Source organism: Typopeltis vanoorti, chromosome 7 (assembly GCF_054136105.1).
Source record: "Typopeltis vanoorti isolate ZY-2024b chromosome 7, IOZ_Tvanoo_1.0, whole genome shotgun sequence".
Classification (NCBI taxonomy): Eukaryota; Metazoa; Arthropoda; class Arachnida; order Uropygi; family Thelyphonidae; genus Typopeltis; species Typopeltis vanoorti.
This window is the reverse complement of record NC_143555.1, coordinates 72415926-72433526: the sequence shown is the minus strand read 5'-3', so window position 1 is coordinate 72433526 and position 17601 is coordinate 72415926. Positions and strand designations below refer to the sequence as shown.

Genomic DNA, 17601 nt, shown 5'->3' with positions numbered 1-17601 from the left:
TTTAAATGGTTTCAGTACTAGTTATCTTGAGAGGGAGAGTTTTGTTTACAAAGAGTGCAGAAGTGCAAAGGCAGGAAAACTTTTAGCAATAAGGGTGGATGATGCAGCTGAATGTGTGTGTGTGTGTGTGAAGGCACCCAATGAGGCAAGTGAGTGTGAGAATGCCCCAAAAATGTGGAATATAGTCTCTTAAGCAACAATATCAAATAGGATAGTCAATTCAGGATAAAAGTGGTTGGGGACTAAAGTGATGCTATATTTTCTATATACTAATGCAAGAAGCATCAGGAACAACAGGGAAGAGTTTTTGGCATTTGTTAGTGCAACCTCACCAAAAGTTAGGCATTAATGAGACTTGGCTAACAGCAGATGATGCTGTTACACGGATGGAACGTGAAGGGATTTAGTATTTTCAGGACAGAGATAGGATGGGGATACTGCTGATGAAAGATGAACTGCAGCCAAAAAAAATAGGAGACAGTTCTTTTGAGGCAGCCTGGTATGAGATTGAGACAAATAAGACAAAATATATGGTTGGTTGTTGCTATAGGCCAGGGATGATGTAGAAGACATGCATCAGAAAATTAATACGAGTGTAGATCGAGTAATTATTATGGGGAAGGGACTTTAACTATGGAGATACAGATTGGAAGGAGGAAGAAAATGGAATTTATATACCTACTGAGAGCATTATTTGAGGAAGCATATGATGGAGGGGACTCAAGATATGAGCATATTGGATCTGATCATGGGATTGGAAGAAATCTATAACCAAGGTGGCCACATTGTCTTTGACTGGAGAGAGTGATCATGTGTTCTTGATTTGGGAAGTTGCAAAATAATGGAAATATTCTGTCAAGGAGGAGTATGCGTGGAACTAAAAAGCAGGAGATTATGTCAAGCTTAGGAGGAAGCTTGAAGCTGCATCATGGCATAAAAGCCTGCAATCGAAAGAGCAGTGCATGGGAGATAATTAAGGAGCATTAATCAGGTAGGAGTTATATGAATGAGTAGTGTCATTAAGAGGAGCTACAAAGAATTAAAGGTGTTGTGTGTGTGGGGTCCCCAGCAAGTGCATGAGAAGTACAAAGGCCTAGCGAGAAAGGTGACCAGCATGGTAAGCAAGGCAAAATCAAATGAGAAAAAAACTTGTTGCAGGCCAAAGGAAATTCCAAAGAATTCTTGTTATGTAGCAAGTAAGAGGAAGGAGGACTATGGAAGGATAACTTTAATGAACACCGATAGTAGCGAGATGACAGAAGCAGATTAAACAGTTGAGTTAACAAGTGACTACTTTGCAAGAATGTATGATCCACGTGAGGTTACTGCTGTGAGAACAGAGGTAGAATTTACATTGAGATTGCAAAATCTCAATATAAATATGACTGTGCTGTGGTATTAGAGAGGATATCAGCTCAGGTTTTACGAACTGACAATGCCTCTGACTAGGGTCTTTAATTTAAGTCTCATCTCTGGCAGAGTTCCAAGGAAGTGAAAAGAGAGCAAAATGTATCTTAGAATTCAAAATTCTAATTTTGAATTTCTAATTCTACAGCAAATTATAGATCAAATAGTAATATCTCATGAGTGGTGGTAAATTACTGGTAAAGTTGGTCAAAGAGCAAATTCAAGAAAGGATGAATAAGAATATGATACATTATGGGGGTAAGCATGGCTTTGTGAAGGATTGGTGGTCATGCTTGGTAATTTACTAACTTTTTTTACTACATTGATGATTTTCTTAGCTTTTGCAAAAGCATCCAACAGATACCAGCAAGTGGTGAATCAAGGAGCAGAATCCAGGAGAAAGTAGGTGACTAATGATGTGTTGCAAGGTACTGTTCTAGGACCACCACCACTACTACTATTTAATTTACACATAAATGATATAGGAAGTAATCTGAAGGAAAATATTTAGTTGTTTGCTGATGATGCAAAAATCCAGTAGAATAAAATTATTATGAGAGAAGGTCACTACCCAGACCAGTTTCAACCTTTATTGAGGTCTCATCAGTGAGTAGCTAGACCTAGATAATACCAAGTTTGTAGCGAACAGAGCTTACATACCCTACTATAAGAATTGCCAAGAAGGTGTCCTAATAAATTACTAAATATATGAAGAGCTAAAGTTTTCAATTCGGCTCTTCATATATTTAGTAATTTATTAGGACACCTTCTTGGCAATTCTTATAGTAGGGTATGTAAGCTCTGTTCGCTACAAACTTGGTATTATCTAGGTCTAGCTACTCACTGATGAGACCTCAGTAAAGGTTGAAACCGGTCTGAGTAGTGACCTTCTCTCATAATGTAGAACAGTAATACAGCTCCTAGGAGCTGGGTTTCACATTATGGGTAAATACCAAGAATAGTGATCAGAGCTTGCTCCATCCTCACTATAAGTTGCCTCATGTTGCACTACCAAATGGGTTATGTGTTGCACTATACAGGTATTTGCTTACGCTTGGATTCGCCAAACTTTATATGGTTTTTATGTTCGGCATGAAACAATAGAGAATGTAATATCCCTTAATTTAAATAATTTTACGTTGCCGAATTGAAGCCTTTTGCTCTTCATATATTTAGTAATAAACATTTAAGTTATTTAAAAGCATTTTATAGGATTGGTGCAGGGGAAATGTTTCAGAATTTGACTAGAGAGTGACAGAACCAAAGACAATCAATGAAAGTTGAGGAAAAGTGTGGTTAGCAGGGATATGAGGATTAGATTTTTTGCTTGAAGACTGGTGAATGAATGAAATGAGTTTTCAGAGTTAGTTGTGAGTACTTCCTATGTTAGTGGATTCAAGGAGAGATAAGATATTGTGTGGATAGTTTCGGTTTCTACATAATGAGTCTTCATACCCCATGCAGTTGCCCATACAATTATAATAATACATCCATATTTAGGAAGAGGACAGAGAAATAAGTAGTTTAGAAATATGAAAGAGATTCTCATAAAGTTAATGTCTGGATGGTTCACTCTAGGAAAACCACACATTCCCATACCTTCTCCACCTCACTTTGCAGACTTCTTCCCATTAGATGTTTTCCTGCGGATATGTTAAAACTGAAGCAAAGTCTTGCTTCGGTTTTAACATGCCCGCAATCTTCATGCTAGGATGTGATCAGTGCTTTAACTCAAACACAACCAATCAATGAATTTGAGATATGTTATGCTTTGTATCCAAAATAATTGTTGACATTCGTACAATTAAATATGCTGAATCTTGAATAAATTCCCTCTGTATTTTACAGATTATTTTTATCTTATATAGAAGTGAAGATATTAAAAATTCAAACTGCACAAGAATTTTATAAACATTCTGTATAAGTTTATATATTACTCTTACAATTAACTGAAAAATGAAAAACCATTTAATAAAAAGATAATATCTCTTTAAATATAATACTTAATTCAACTATTCCAGAAGACTTACAAAAATATTTCTGAAATATGTTTACTGCACTGTTTTCTTGTGTAACTAATGTGTTTTTACTTACCTGATTTTGCTGCCATTCTGCTTGCAATTGAGCAACTCTTTCATCCATAATATGGATAAATGTAGCTGCAGATTTCTCATCATTTAAGTTTATATGAGGTTGGACAGAACAAAAAACCTTGTTTTGTACCTGTTCTAGCTGACTACACGTTTGCTTGAAAAATGGATTCAACTGGTTTTCTTTTGTCTTTACACTTTTCTTAAAAAAAAAAAAAATCAAGATATTTAAAGTTCATTTACTGAATCAGTGTATTTCATTAAAAAATACATTTATAAATAACTTATAAAAAAGATTTTTTCCCCCTCTGAGAGCATCAAAATTAATTTCAAAATAATAACCAACAAAACTGAATATCAGTTGAAAATGTAACATACAAAAATCTGTTTCTGGATACATTTGATTTATTATAATTTTTTTAAATTTGGGACTTATTATTCAGGCATCATGAGAGATCCACTAACATTATTTACACAATACCGCTCCTTAAACTCATCCAATGACTAAGCACCCACAATTGTTTATGGAAAACCATTTCATTGTTCCAATTCTCCAACAGAGGAAGAGAAAAAAATCTGGTCCTCATGTCCTAACCAGACTCCTACTACACAATTTCCAAAGGATCCCTTGTTCTCTCCCATCCTCGCATGCACTGAAAAATGTCTCCTACACCCCTCCTATATAGTCCCTTTAGTAATTTATATATTTTTATTATGTTCTCTTTTTCGGCCTATTAACCAAATTTTGTAACTCACAAATCTTTAATCCATTCTCATGGAAAACATTCTATAGACCTGTCATCTTGTTCACTTGCCATAATCCTCACCACATCTTCCTCATCCACAACAAAGAACAGAGTCACAATTAGATGTGTGCACCATATACGCTCAATGCAGACCCGATGATCCATAGTTTGGATCATCGTGTCTGCATCAGTATTTAAAAGACTTAGATCACATGCAGGGGTATTACTGATGGGCGATCCAGTTGTTTGGCCAAAATTCAGGTCTCTTCCTTCAAATAGCTTCACATCACCTTGCCAGCAGTTAAAAATAACAATGTTGGTTCTGCCTTGTTTAATAAATTTGAAATGAACTTTGCTCTTATGATCAAAAAGACAAATAAGCATCGTCTTGATCTGCAATCGTGACCATTCATGCTTTTTTTTTTTTTTTATCTTGGAGAAGACGATGTTTTCCATTGCATGTTTTGGTGCTTTGTTTCAGGGTCATACTGAAAATACAAAGTTTCATCACCAGCCATAAAGAAAGATCAGAACACTTTAAGTGTTGCTGCTTTTGATTTCCTTTCAAAATTTGTGAAACCATCTTGGCAGAAAAATTTCATCATCATCATCACATTCCTGCTATGTACCTTCAAGGGGTGTACAGGATATGACTGTACTACATGAAAAAAATTACATCATTATTAATTTCCTATCTACAATTTTCCTCCAAATCAGTCTGTTACTTGTCAAGACTCCAACATTATCAAATCTTATATTTCTATCGTTGAAGGCACTTTGTATTGTATCAATCCACCTATATCTTGGTCTTCCTCTGGGTCGTTTTCCTGCCAACCTGGCAGAGAACACTTGTTTTGCTAATCTTTCCTTGCCCATACCACCTGAGATTAGCTATGCTAACGCATTCCTGGATACTGACAATGTCAAGTTCTTTCCTAATATCCTCGTTTTTAATATATATTGCCATTGATGCCAACTGTTCACGCCTATAATCTTTCTCAGGACTCTCATATCTGCAGTCTCTAGTCTTTGGTCAAGAGTTTTACTTCTGACCCAGCTCTCAGATCCATAAGTTAAAACTGGTTTGAACACTGTCTTGTATACAGCTAATTTAGTGTTCCGACTAATTTCTCTCTTATTCCGTTAAGAATTTATTCAATTGACTTCCCACCATACCAGCTTTGCTGATTCTGTTGTCTATTTCTATATTTAATTTACCATCTTCAGTAAAAATTGTGCCTAAGTAACTGAAATGTTTTACTTGTTCCACAGGTTCTCCATTCACAACACAGTTGACATTTTCAATGTCTTTGTCTTTTTATTGCTGACCTTCATACCATATCTATTACAACAGCTATTCAATTTAGTCAGAGCATCTTGCAGACTTGTAGCGGATTTATTTAGAAGTATAACATCATCCGCATAAAGAAAAGAGCCGACATTAACATCTCCAATTTTGATATCAGGTTTAATACCACTTTCCTTCATAATGTGATCCATATAGATAATGAATAACAGAGGGGATAATGTACATCCTTGTCTCACACCAGATTTAACATTAAACCATCTTCCTGTACTTCCTTCAATTCTAACTGCTGACTTATAACTCAAATAAAGACTAAGTATTGCTTGATATAATGCCCCATTGACACCATATAACTGCAGCGTATTGAATAGCTTCTCTCTTGGCACCTTGTCATATGTCTTTTCCAAATCGACAAAACTTAAATACACATTTTTGTTATATTCCCATGCTTTCTCAACTATTTGTTGTAAAGTGAAGATCTGATTCTGACAGCCTCTATTTGGCCTGAATCCAGCTTGTTCTTCACCAAGCTTTTCTTCCACAATTCTTCTCAACCGTTTCTCAAGTATACATGCATAGATCTTGCCAGGAACACTCAGTAGGGAAATACCTCTGTAATTCTCACATTCAGTTTTTTTCCCTTTTTATTCAGATTTGATGCGCTGGCTATCTTTTCTCTTGATAAAAGTGATTTCGCATCAGTTTGCAAATGTTGCCGAATATTGTCTAATAGCAACGATAATTCTGATGAAAAAATGTAAAAAAAAAAAAATGTTACTTTTCAATAAAATTAAATGAATAAAGCTTTAAAACAGGGGTGCTTAAGGGTCGAAGCTGTATAACTGAGAGGAGACCTCCACATAGCCTTTAAAGGAATGCGGAGAGCCGACCAGGGCTTCTGACTTAATGTCCAATCCTCACCTTGACCAAAGACTAGAGACTGCAGATATGAGAGTCCTGAGAAAGATTATAGGCATGAACAGATGGCATCAATGGCAATATCATATTAAAAATGAGGATATTAGGAAAGAACTTGACATTGTCAGCATCCAGGAATGCGTTAGCAGAGGTAATCTCAGGTGGTATGGTCACTTAAATAGAATGGGAGAGGAAAGATTAGCAAAACAAGTGTTCTCTGCCAGGTTGGCAGGAAAACGACCCAGAGGAGGACCAAGATATAGGTGGATTGATACGGTACAAAGTGCCTTAGACGATAGAAATATAAGATCTGACAATGTTGGAGTCATGACAAGTAACAGACTGATTTGGAGGAAAATTGTAGATAGGAAGTTAGTAATGATGTAAATTTTTCATGTAGTACTGTCATATCCTGTACACCCCTTGAGGGTACATAGCAGGAATTTGATGATGATGAGCTATAAAACAAACTTAGGCATTTTTATTTTCCTGAATTTTTATAGTTTTATGTGGTTTTAGGAAATTATGGAACGTATCCTTAATTTTTCAATGTAAGTTAGGTTGTTTTTGTGCTATTTTTATATTTGGTTTTCTGTGGAACGTATCTACCACATAAGAAGAGACCTGACTCTGTGTGTGTGTATATGTATATATATTTACAGTGATGTCCCACCTTATAATGTTTCGCTTTATCTGCTCATATGACGATTTTCAATTATGACCAGTTCCCATTTATATGATGGCATATTCACTGATACAACAGTTTTAGCAGCATGACACAATGGCGATTCAACCAATGCTCATTTTCCATGGACTGTTTGCTTGGAACATCATTGCCTGCTGCGTCTCTTTGTTTCTCTGTGAATAAGTTATAAGCTGTTTATAACTTAATTTATTGTTGTTAATAATAGTAGGGAACTTTTGATGCCAGTGAAAAGAAGTCATAACTGTATGACATACTATGATTAAAATTATTAAATTTAGTGATGATGGCATATTGAACAAAAGAAATTACTCAGGCTAAACTAATCTCACAACAATATTACAGTTGTTAAAAATAAAGTTAGCAGTGAAGTGAAAAGTTGTACACCAGTTAATAATATCCCTAACTTTTACCTATTACAGTTATTAGATCGTGCGAATGAAATTGGGTCTTGGAGAAGAGCGTGTGGTCATATTATGTGTATATGCTCCGCAAGTTGGCTGTACAGCAGAGGAGAAAGATGAGTTGTGGAACGTGTTAGATGAAGAAATGAGGGAACTGGAAGAAAACGAGATGGTGATTGTCAGAGGAGACTTGAACGGACACATAGGGAGACAGAATAGAGACTGTGAAAGGGTGCATGGTTGCCATGGAGTGGGAATGATGAACCAGGAAGGAGAGAGGGTTGTAGACTTTGCAGTAGCGTAGCGTTTGATCTGGCAATTGTGAACTCGTTTTTCTACAAGAGGGAAGAACATTTAATAACATTTAGGAGTGATAACAACAGTTCACAAATTGACTATATTTTGACTAGAAGAAAACATCTTAAAAGTTGTAACAAATTGTAAAGTAATTCCAACAGATCAAGTGGCACAGCAACACCGACTGCTGTGCCCAAACTTTAAAATAAGATCGAAGATGAGAACCTCTGGAAGCCATGGGATGAAGACAATTAAGTGGTTTCGCTTAAAAGAAGAGAGTATGAGGAATCGTTTTAGGGAGAGGATAGTAGAGAAGATTTTTAATGGACTGGAAAGTGTACAGGATTGGTGGAAACATAATTCAAAAGTAATCCTGGGCTGTGCAATCGAGGTGCTTGGTGAGACATCTGGTAAGATTAGAGAGCAGAAGGAGGGTTGGTGGTGGAATAATAATGTACAAGTGGCAGTGACAGCTAAGAGGAAGGCAAAACAGAAGTGGGATGAGTCAAGAGTGGAAGAGGACAGAGAGGTGTACAGAAAGAGAAAGCAAGAGGCCAAGAGAATTGTGGCACAGGCGAAGGCCATGGCATATCAAGATCCATATGATCAATTAGAAACAAAGGAAGGACAGAGAAAAATTTACCAACTAGCGAAACGTAGAAATAAAGCAGAAAAGGACATCTTACATGTGAGGCAGATCAAAGACGCTGAAGGAAGAGTATTATGGAGGGATGTGAACATAAGAAACAGATGGAGAATATACTTTGAGGGACTTTTGAATGAGGAAAATGCAAGGACTCACAGAGAAGATGGGCAGCCTTCTGAAGGAATGGTGCAGAACATCAGTAGAGTGGAAGTGATGGAGGCCATGAAGAGGATGAGGAATGGAAAAGCGGTGGGCTCGACAGGATTCCAGTGGAGGCATGGAAGGCACTGGGGGAAGAGGGAATTGACCTGCTGATGAAAGTTTGCCAACAGGAAAATATACCTGAGGAATAGAGGGAGAGTGCTCTTGTCCCCATCTACAAGGGTAAAGGGAATGCACAAGACTGTAAAAATTACCGAGGAATAAAGTTGATGTCCCACACAATGAAAATCCTAGAAAGGGTTTTTGATGGAAGATTGAGGAACGAGGTGGAGATTGCAAAGGAACAATTTGGCTTCATGCCTGGTAGATCAACAACAGATGCTATCTTTTGGGTTACGGCAGATGATGGAAAAGTTTCGAGAGAGACAACGGGAGCTACATCTGACATTTATTGATCTGGAAAAAGCATACGATAGAGTGCCAAGGCAAGAAGTCTGGAGGTGTCTGAGGGAGAAGAAGGTGCCGGAGAAATATGCCAGGTTGGTGCGGGAAATGTACAGAAATGTGAAGACAAGTGTTCGGACCTGTCTGGGACAGACAAAGTTTTCAAGTAACAGTTGGCTTGCATCAAGGGTCAGCATTAAGTCCATTTCTGTTTAATATTGTGATGGAGATGGTAACAGAGGAGGTGAGAGAAGATGCGCCTTGGACAATGTTGTATGCAGATGACATCTTGCTGTGTGCAGATTCAAGAGAAGAAATGGGAACTAAACTGGAAAGATGGAGAAAAGTACTGGAAGAGAGAGAGATGTATGAGACTTAAAAGAAGTAAGACAGAATATGTGTTGCACAGTGGGTGGTGGCCAGGAGACAGATCTGGAGCTGGAAGGAAATGTCACCAGGAAGGTGAGGGACTTTAGATACTTAGGTTCAACAGTGGAAAAAGATGGAGGAGCTGAGAAGGAAGTGGGATGCACTTCCTTCTCAGGATACAAGCGAGTTGGAGGAACTGGAGGGAGATGGCTGGAGTGTTATGCGATAAGAGGGTGCCGATCAATCTGAAAGGCAAAATCTATAGGACAGTAGTGAGGCCAGCTATGACGTATGCTATAGAAACTGTGGTCCCGAGGAAAAATAACATCAGCAGGATGGAAGTAGCAGAGATGAGAATGCTTAGGTGGATGTGCGGTGTGACTAGAAAGGATCGTCTGAGAAATGATATGTAAGGGGAACAGTGAAAGTTACGAATTTAGGAGCGAAGATACAGGAGGCAAGGTTGAGATGGTTTGGTCATGTGATGAGGAGGGAGGACGAATATGTGGGAAGAAGGGTCATGCAGATGGATGTGCAAGGGAGGAGGAAGCGTGGGTGGCCAAAGAAGAGATGGAGGGAGCTGGTAGAAGAGGACTTGAGGATGAAGAACTTGGATGCGGTGACAGCCCAAGACAGGAGGATGTGGAGGAGACTCATCATCAACAGTGCCCCCACTTAAGTGGGAGAAGCTGCAGAAGAAGAAGTTATCAGGTTTTTTTTTTGTGAAATTGATGTAAACAAAGCACTGATTTATGTCAGTTATGTACATACTCTACATGATTGCTTAAAAGCTCTATTATCTCTTTCTTAAGCACAATAAAAATATCATTATAACACGAACTGATAAAGCAAGTTCTATTATTACACATGATTAAAACAACTATTTCAGGAAAGAAACTTAATGTTTAGTTTGGATCATTCTGCATAGAGATGCATTTCTAGAAATCCTACTCGGTCACGAATTAATAAACTAAATAGTCTTCTGGAAGTAGTGCATCCTTAGAATAAAGAGAATCAAAGAGATTAAGGTATATCATGCTAGAACTTCCCAACCTCGTGGTTTTCCTAAAATACATAAAGAGAATGTTCCTTTGAGATCTACTGTAAATTGCAGTAGACGTCCAACTTATAAACTTTCAAAACATCTATCAAAAGTTTTTTTCTAATTTACTAGAAATCCTTCATCCCTTGTTAAAAATTCAAGGATTTCAAGCACAAAGTTTCAGGAATATCTTTACTGATTAAAGATATTTAAACCAAGTATGACATAATTTTGATCTTCACAAATATCTACCTTACTGATAAATTAGATTATGTCACGATTTCCCTCCTGACAGGTATCCGGAGAGGTCATCAAAAAGGCAATTCATAGAAAAAACGATTCACTGAAAATTTTAACTTTTCAAAAATGTTATGATAAAAGTGATCCATTTAGAATAAATACTGAACCATGCAGAGTGAGAAAGCAATGCTATTTTAATAGGGAATAATGATAGAACAATAAGTCTTTGACTCCATGGGATCTTGGGTAATAATAATAATATTATTGTCTTTCTTGTCTGATAACTGTTTCATGTCTGTTCATGGGACTAATTTGCCTGTTTCCGGGAGGAAAAGCCCAGCCTATGCAGGCTCCATTATTATTATTGTTACTAGTAGTAATATGCTAATTAAATACAGCAATTATTATGGGATGAATAAAAGTTTCAAATAGCGAATCTGATTCAGATTCGTTATTTGAAACTTTTGCAAGAAATTGTCAAACGGTTCCAGATTTCAGTTCAGCTATATTCAGGGCAACAAAGAAATAACATGTCCAAATTATGTATTACAATAACTCTCTGACTTAGGGGGAACTAATATTAGTTGTCGGTACAAGAAGCTGTCTGCACAGTTCAGTTTTTGTTCTAAATGGATCACTTTTATCATAACATTTTCGAAAAAAAGTTTCAAAATGATATTAGCAGTTCTGCTTTGGCTGGATCAATTTAATGAAATTGTTTTTTCGATGAATTGTCTTTTGATTAACTATTTTTTCAATGAATTTTTATGGAATCTCCTGACATTGTAAAATTATTTTACTTTGCTATAAATGCAGGTTATATCTTCCCAAAAAAAGCTTTACAAACGGTCTCCTATTTCTCTAACTTTGGCCAACTATTATATGGAACATTTGGAACACATATCCTTAACATCCTTTCTCCTAAACCTTTTTAGGAGAAATTCTTAATTCTATTTAACTTTGATATGATGATATAATGCATCTGCCATCTGGAACTCTTCCTTGCAGCTTTATGGATTTCTGGAGAAAATTAATTCTGTCCATCTTAGAATTTCCATAGAAACAGAAGACAAAAATTGATTCCCATTTCTGAATGTTCTTATCTTATGACAACTTAATCATAGTCTACAGTTATCTGTATACAGAAAAGTATACAAATACTGGAAAGTATATCACTGTGCATCACATCATCCATCTTAGAAGTTGGGTATTATTAAAACCTTAGCACATCTTAACTGTCCTCTATCACAGCTACATCATTAAACCAATTGACAAAGTAATTAATAATTATGACCAACATCCAAATGTTACTATAGAAGAGTAGTATTTGAATGATGGCCATAATTATTAATTACTTTCTCAATCAAAAAGACTTGCGACTTCTTTGCCAAGTTAACTATCATGTTTCTTTTTGTCTGGTTAAGAAATTAAAATGGTTCCTAGACTCACCAAAAGATAATTGTTATCCACTTTCTTATCCTAGAGTTTATAAAATTTCATGTTCATGTGGCTTTTCTATTATGAGCCATCTACTCAGATTCAATAGAAGAGCATTAAGATTATATTCTGCTTCACGGGTCTTACAGGTCCGGTCTGACCAGCCATGCTGTATCTATTAGATATAGAAGTCACTGGGATCGAACTAAAGTTTTACACAAAAGGTATTTATTAGAAAGACTATAAAAGAAAGCTATATTAAGGTCATATCCATCAACATAACTTAATAAAAAAGGACTGTAGAAGCTTTCTCAATGAGAAGTTATCCTAAGCAATACTGCTAATTTTTCTATGAAGTGATTTATTTTTTTAAAATTACACTGTTTCTTTGAATGTCCAAAGAAAAAACTTGTAACCCAACTACAAATAACTAAAAGCCAGCCAAAACACCAGAGCTTAGTAAGCATGCCTCCATACAAGAAACAATCAAACGTCCAGAAAAAATCAAGAGTGACCATACGGGATTCCCCAAACCTTTTCCCGACTTTTGTCCGAAGGTAGGCAAGACTGTCAGAGATTTCTACAGAACAAGTATACAACTGATTATTAATTAATTAGTGGACTTGAAAGTAGTGAAGAATTGGATGATGATATTCTCTATTGTTCTTCAAGAAGATTGAGTTAAGGGAAATGGGATGAAAGTTTGATGGACGACTTTTTTTTTTTTTTTCTTCCTTTATTTGGGATGGGCTAGATATAGGCTGTTTTCTGAGTAGATACAAGAATGACACTTGAATAGAATACAAGATGGGTATTATTTCTCTTCAGCATATTCTGAGCATAACTGGTAAGATATCATCTGGACCAGGAGATACACTGGTATCTAGAACACCAAAATTTTTTTTTACTTTCTGAAAAAAAAAAAGATCAGAGATGCATACAACAGGCTCTTGGTGACATGGTGGAAAGTGATATTTCTTGATCACATCTATGCAAGAGTCGAGAAGTTGATGCTAAGAGCTCAGCCTTGGTATAAAGGTATAAAAAGATAGATGCCGTTCTAGAAAGCTTTAGCAAAGGACCAGAAGTTGGACTATCATTTGAGAAGGAGGCAAGCTTTCTTTATTTTACCCTTTCAAATTTTGATTTAGATTTATTGATATCGTTTTTGACTGGATGTTGCAAGCTGTAGTGTTTCTACATCTCTCTCTGATTCAGAGTATTTTAATAATAAAGTCGTACACCTTTGTTGCAATTTGTACATGGGAAAAATATTACATCTATGTTAATTCAACCCTGGTATCTTTCCTGGTCTAGCTTCCAATGATGAGACTTCAATATTATAGTATGAGGATTACAGACTGGTTAACAGGAAAAAGAGGATATGATACAGGTCTATAAATTTTGAATGGGTATTATATAGGATAACATGTGATGAAAATTTTCGTTATATGGAAGGTGGGAAGAGAACGCAGGGGCATCCACGGAAGTTAAGTTTGTTCACAGTCAAGAAAGAGGTAAGCACTCAGTTTTTCTCTCACAGAACAGTGAATGAGTGGAATAATTTGCCTTTAGAGGTAGTGAGTTTATCTAGTGTGAATGAATTTAAGGGAAAGTATGATGACAGCTTTCTTGATGAACGACTTTTTCTTCCTTTATCAGGGAAGGGCTAGATATAGGTTGTTTTCTGAGTAGATACAAGAATGACAGCTTGAGTAGAATACAAGATGGGTATTATTTCTCTTCCTACAGCGGGCTAAATTTATGTCCCTCAATGAGTCCTTGACTCCCTGGAGGTCTTAGATAATAACAATAATAAAGGTTGAAACTGATCTAGGTAGTGATCCTTCCCATAGTGCATAGCAATATACATGTCCAAAAGGAAATGTGCTTTGCATTATATAATACCAAGGTAATTAATGTGAGGTCAGTAGCCTTCGTGTACCACCCTTGTTTTGCTTATATAGTACAAAACTGCAAAGTAGCTTTCTAAATTACTTTCAGCATTCATGGGAAAATTCTCTTCATTTATTAAGAACAGTTCTCATTTCAGAGAAAAAATATCATAGCTTCATCTTCACATCATTGATCTCTTATTCAGCATGGACATTGTGTCTTTATTAATTAATGTTTCCCAAAATGAAATATTGGACTTCTTCCATCAAGACTTTCTTGGTAATATTGTTTGCACCATTCATGTGGTCATTCACCCTAGCTACTTTACTTGTCAAAATAACCACTGCGACCACCCAAACAGACCATGGATAGTCCTTTTTCTCCAATACTTGCTGAGACCCATCACAGAGCCATTGCCTCTACTAACTGGAAAATATCTCTTGTAAACCATCCTTATGGTTACAAGATGTGTACCACACTGATGAAACTCTGCTCCAGAAAGTTGATTGAGACAAGGATTTTTTTTTTTTTTGGGGGGGGGGGGGGGAGACAGTAGATAGAGAGTTGAATTTTAGAAGGCATATGCACTCGATGGACAAAATATTAGATACACCTACCTAATAGTGTCCATCTTCCTCTAGCATGAATAGCAGCCTATACTCTGAGGCATTGACTCTACCAGATGCCGGAGATAATTCCAGCCATTGCCTGTTGCAGTCCACAAATGCACCTTAGACATCAGTCTCTGATGCATGGATCTTTTGCCTCAATCCCAGAGAGATTCAATCAGATTTAAATACAAAGACCATGGGCCCACTGGATGGTCCCAAACTCAGATGAGTGTTGCTCGAGCCATGCCTGGGTAGTTACAGCCCGGTAGGGATGGCGCATTATCCTACTGAGACCACTGGCTGCAAGATAAGTGAAGGCAATGAAAGTGTGTAGATGATTAGCCAGTACATTCTGGTAGCTCGCAGTGTTTAAGGACCTCTCCAGATACATTAAGGGACCTAATGTGCAACATGAAAAGGCTCCCCAAAGCATCAACAGAGCAGACCTGGCACGATGAGGTCATGGCATTATGCTGTCAAAACCACACTGCCGTCAACTCGGTAAAACTGATACAAGATTCATCAGACTACACAACTCTGGTCCACATTGCAGAGGTCTAGTTTTGACGGCTCTGACACCATCCGAGGCATAACAACCGATGACAAGCTGTCAACAGTGGTATATGATTCGAGCATTAGCTCCCGTAGCCCATAGCATGCAGGGTATGCCGTACCATTCACTCGCTGAACTGCTTGGATCTCTGACATTAAAACTGGATATGATTTGTGCCCTGCAATTGGTCTGTACAAGCCTGGACAGTCTACATCGACCATGTCATCAATGGTGCATGGTCGGCCACCTCTTGAGTGCTGGTACGTTCATTGATGGTATATTTGTGGTAGACCCTTGATAGAGTTGCCCCCAAGAACGCAAGGATCCTTACCACTTAGGCGATAGAATGACTCATCTGTCTTGTACTGATAATATGTCCACGATTAAAGTTGCTAAGATCACATCTATCCATGTTGTCAATTGCAATACACTGTTGGGAAGCCCCAATATCTGTCTATTTACCATATGCATTCAGTTTGGGTACATTTCACTCTGCATGAGGGATGCCAGTGCCAACTTCCCATCACCCTCATCTCTACGGTGTCCTTCACAGGAAAAAAATGAGCAATGGGAGAAATGACTGGCATGTGGTATAAGCAGGAGGGAGAATGAAAGAAAAAGTAAATGGAAAAGTATGAAAGTGCAACAAAACTGTCTGGCGATTAGAATAATAAAAGGTGTACTTCACAAGAAAGTGGCAAAAGCATGCTTCCCAGTTGCAAAAATAGAGGATGTTAGTGAAGCCGATAGTTTACAAAAGGGAAAAAATGAAAGAGTTGACTGTTTTAGCAGGCACAGATGATTTGAAAGGTGAGAAATATGCAATGTGAGAGGATATGAAACAGTTGTTGAAAGAAGCAAATATGAGGAGTGACAAAGAAGTAGAGACTGTATTACCTTGCACGGAATCATATGGAAGAAAACCATCATACTCCATCACAGTAAATTTTTAAAAACAGCCTAATTTTAATAAATATGGTTGTGTTAACTTCCCAAGATTTTGGGAAACTTTAATTTTTAAGCCTCCTACCCTAGTCTCTGAGACTAGAGAACAATATCCATAGAGGGAACCCATCATAATGCTTTATAATAGTCTAATTTCATTTCTTCTACTAATTGCTACTTGTGCATTTTTGTGTGTGTTATTACAATTTTAACATTCATCATAACATTAATAATGGAATAATTTATGTTAATTTAAATGTGTTTATTTGCAAAATTTCTGGCTATGATTCACAGTCATTGTGTAACACTTTGGTTTTGTTCCACTGAATCCTGTGCTTTGAAGATAATGTGTGGCTTGAGAAACCACATTTGTTGGGTTCTTTAAGAGGAATTTATGCAGAATGATCAGTATGTCCATAATAACATAAGCCACAAGAGCAGGGGAATTCTGTAAACTCCAGGATTAAAAAGAGGAAGATATTTATCTTTAGGAGAGATAAGGAAGGTATTAAATTTGCAAACTGGATGGAAAGAGACTTGTAAGTCAATCTGTCGAAGTAATCTTGCTATTTTTTCTGAAAGTCCTTGAACATATGGAAAACAAATTCTGGTAATTTCTTCTTGAGGGGGTTAAGACGACAGCCAAAATAACTAATTATTTTATTGATAATTTTTGTATATAATCATTAGAGATAAAAGGTAGTTATGATAATAAACAGTTCTTTGTTTAAAAGAGATAAATAATCTATAGAACATATTTTATAAGCACTGTTTGACTAAAAGATTTGATTACACATATTTCTGACAAGGGCGATGATGTGAGTTAGGATCAATGTATTTACCAGTATTAGTTGGTTTTCTATATACTGAGAACTGTACACACCATTTGGTTGATGTAAAATGAAAAATGTAAAAAAGGGAAGACAATTTTTATCTTCTACTTCCAGGGTAAACTTGATTCTTGAGTCTATTGAATTAATTTTTTCAAAAAATTCATCGTCAGATAAGCAGGAGTTCCATGCAGCAAAAACATCATCAACATATCTGTATCAAACTGATGGTTTAGGTGAAAAAACGTCCACAATATGTTGTTCAAAATATTCCATAAAGTAAAATTGATAAAATCAATAATTATGGTCATCATCATCATAACTAACATCAAGAAGAAATCACCAGAATTTCAATTCAACATATTAGAGAACGATCAGAAAAAAATAGTAAGATTACTTTGACAGATTGACTTACAAGTCTCTTTTTTGTCCAGTTTGCAAACTTAATACCTTCCTTATCTTTCCTAAAGATAAATATCCTCCTCTTTTTTATCTTGGAGTATACAGAATTCCCCTGCTCTTGTGGCTTATGTTATTATGGACAGACTGGTCGTT

General features: G+C 36.6%; 1 protein-coding gene across 5 annotated transcripts in view; it reads right to left on the bottom strand.

The window, feature by feature from the left end:
* LOC150104774 (uncharacterized) overlaps positions 1-17601 on the bottom strand; it is a 334262-nt gene that overhangs the window by 106690 nt on the left and 209971 nt on the right. For all 5 annotated transcript variants that reach the window (XM_090395341.1, XM_090395343.1, XM_090395345.1 and 2 more), the window contains exon 9: positions 3502-3699. In XM_090395341.1, coding sequence (XP_090251467.1) covers positions 3502-3699 — 198 coding nt within the window. The remainder of the gene's footprint in view (positions 1-3501; positions 3700-17601) is intronic.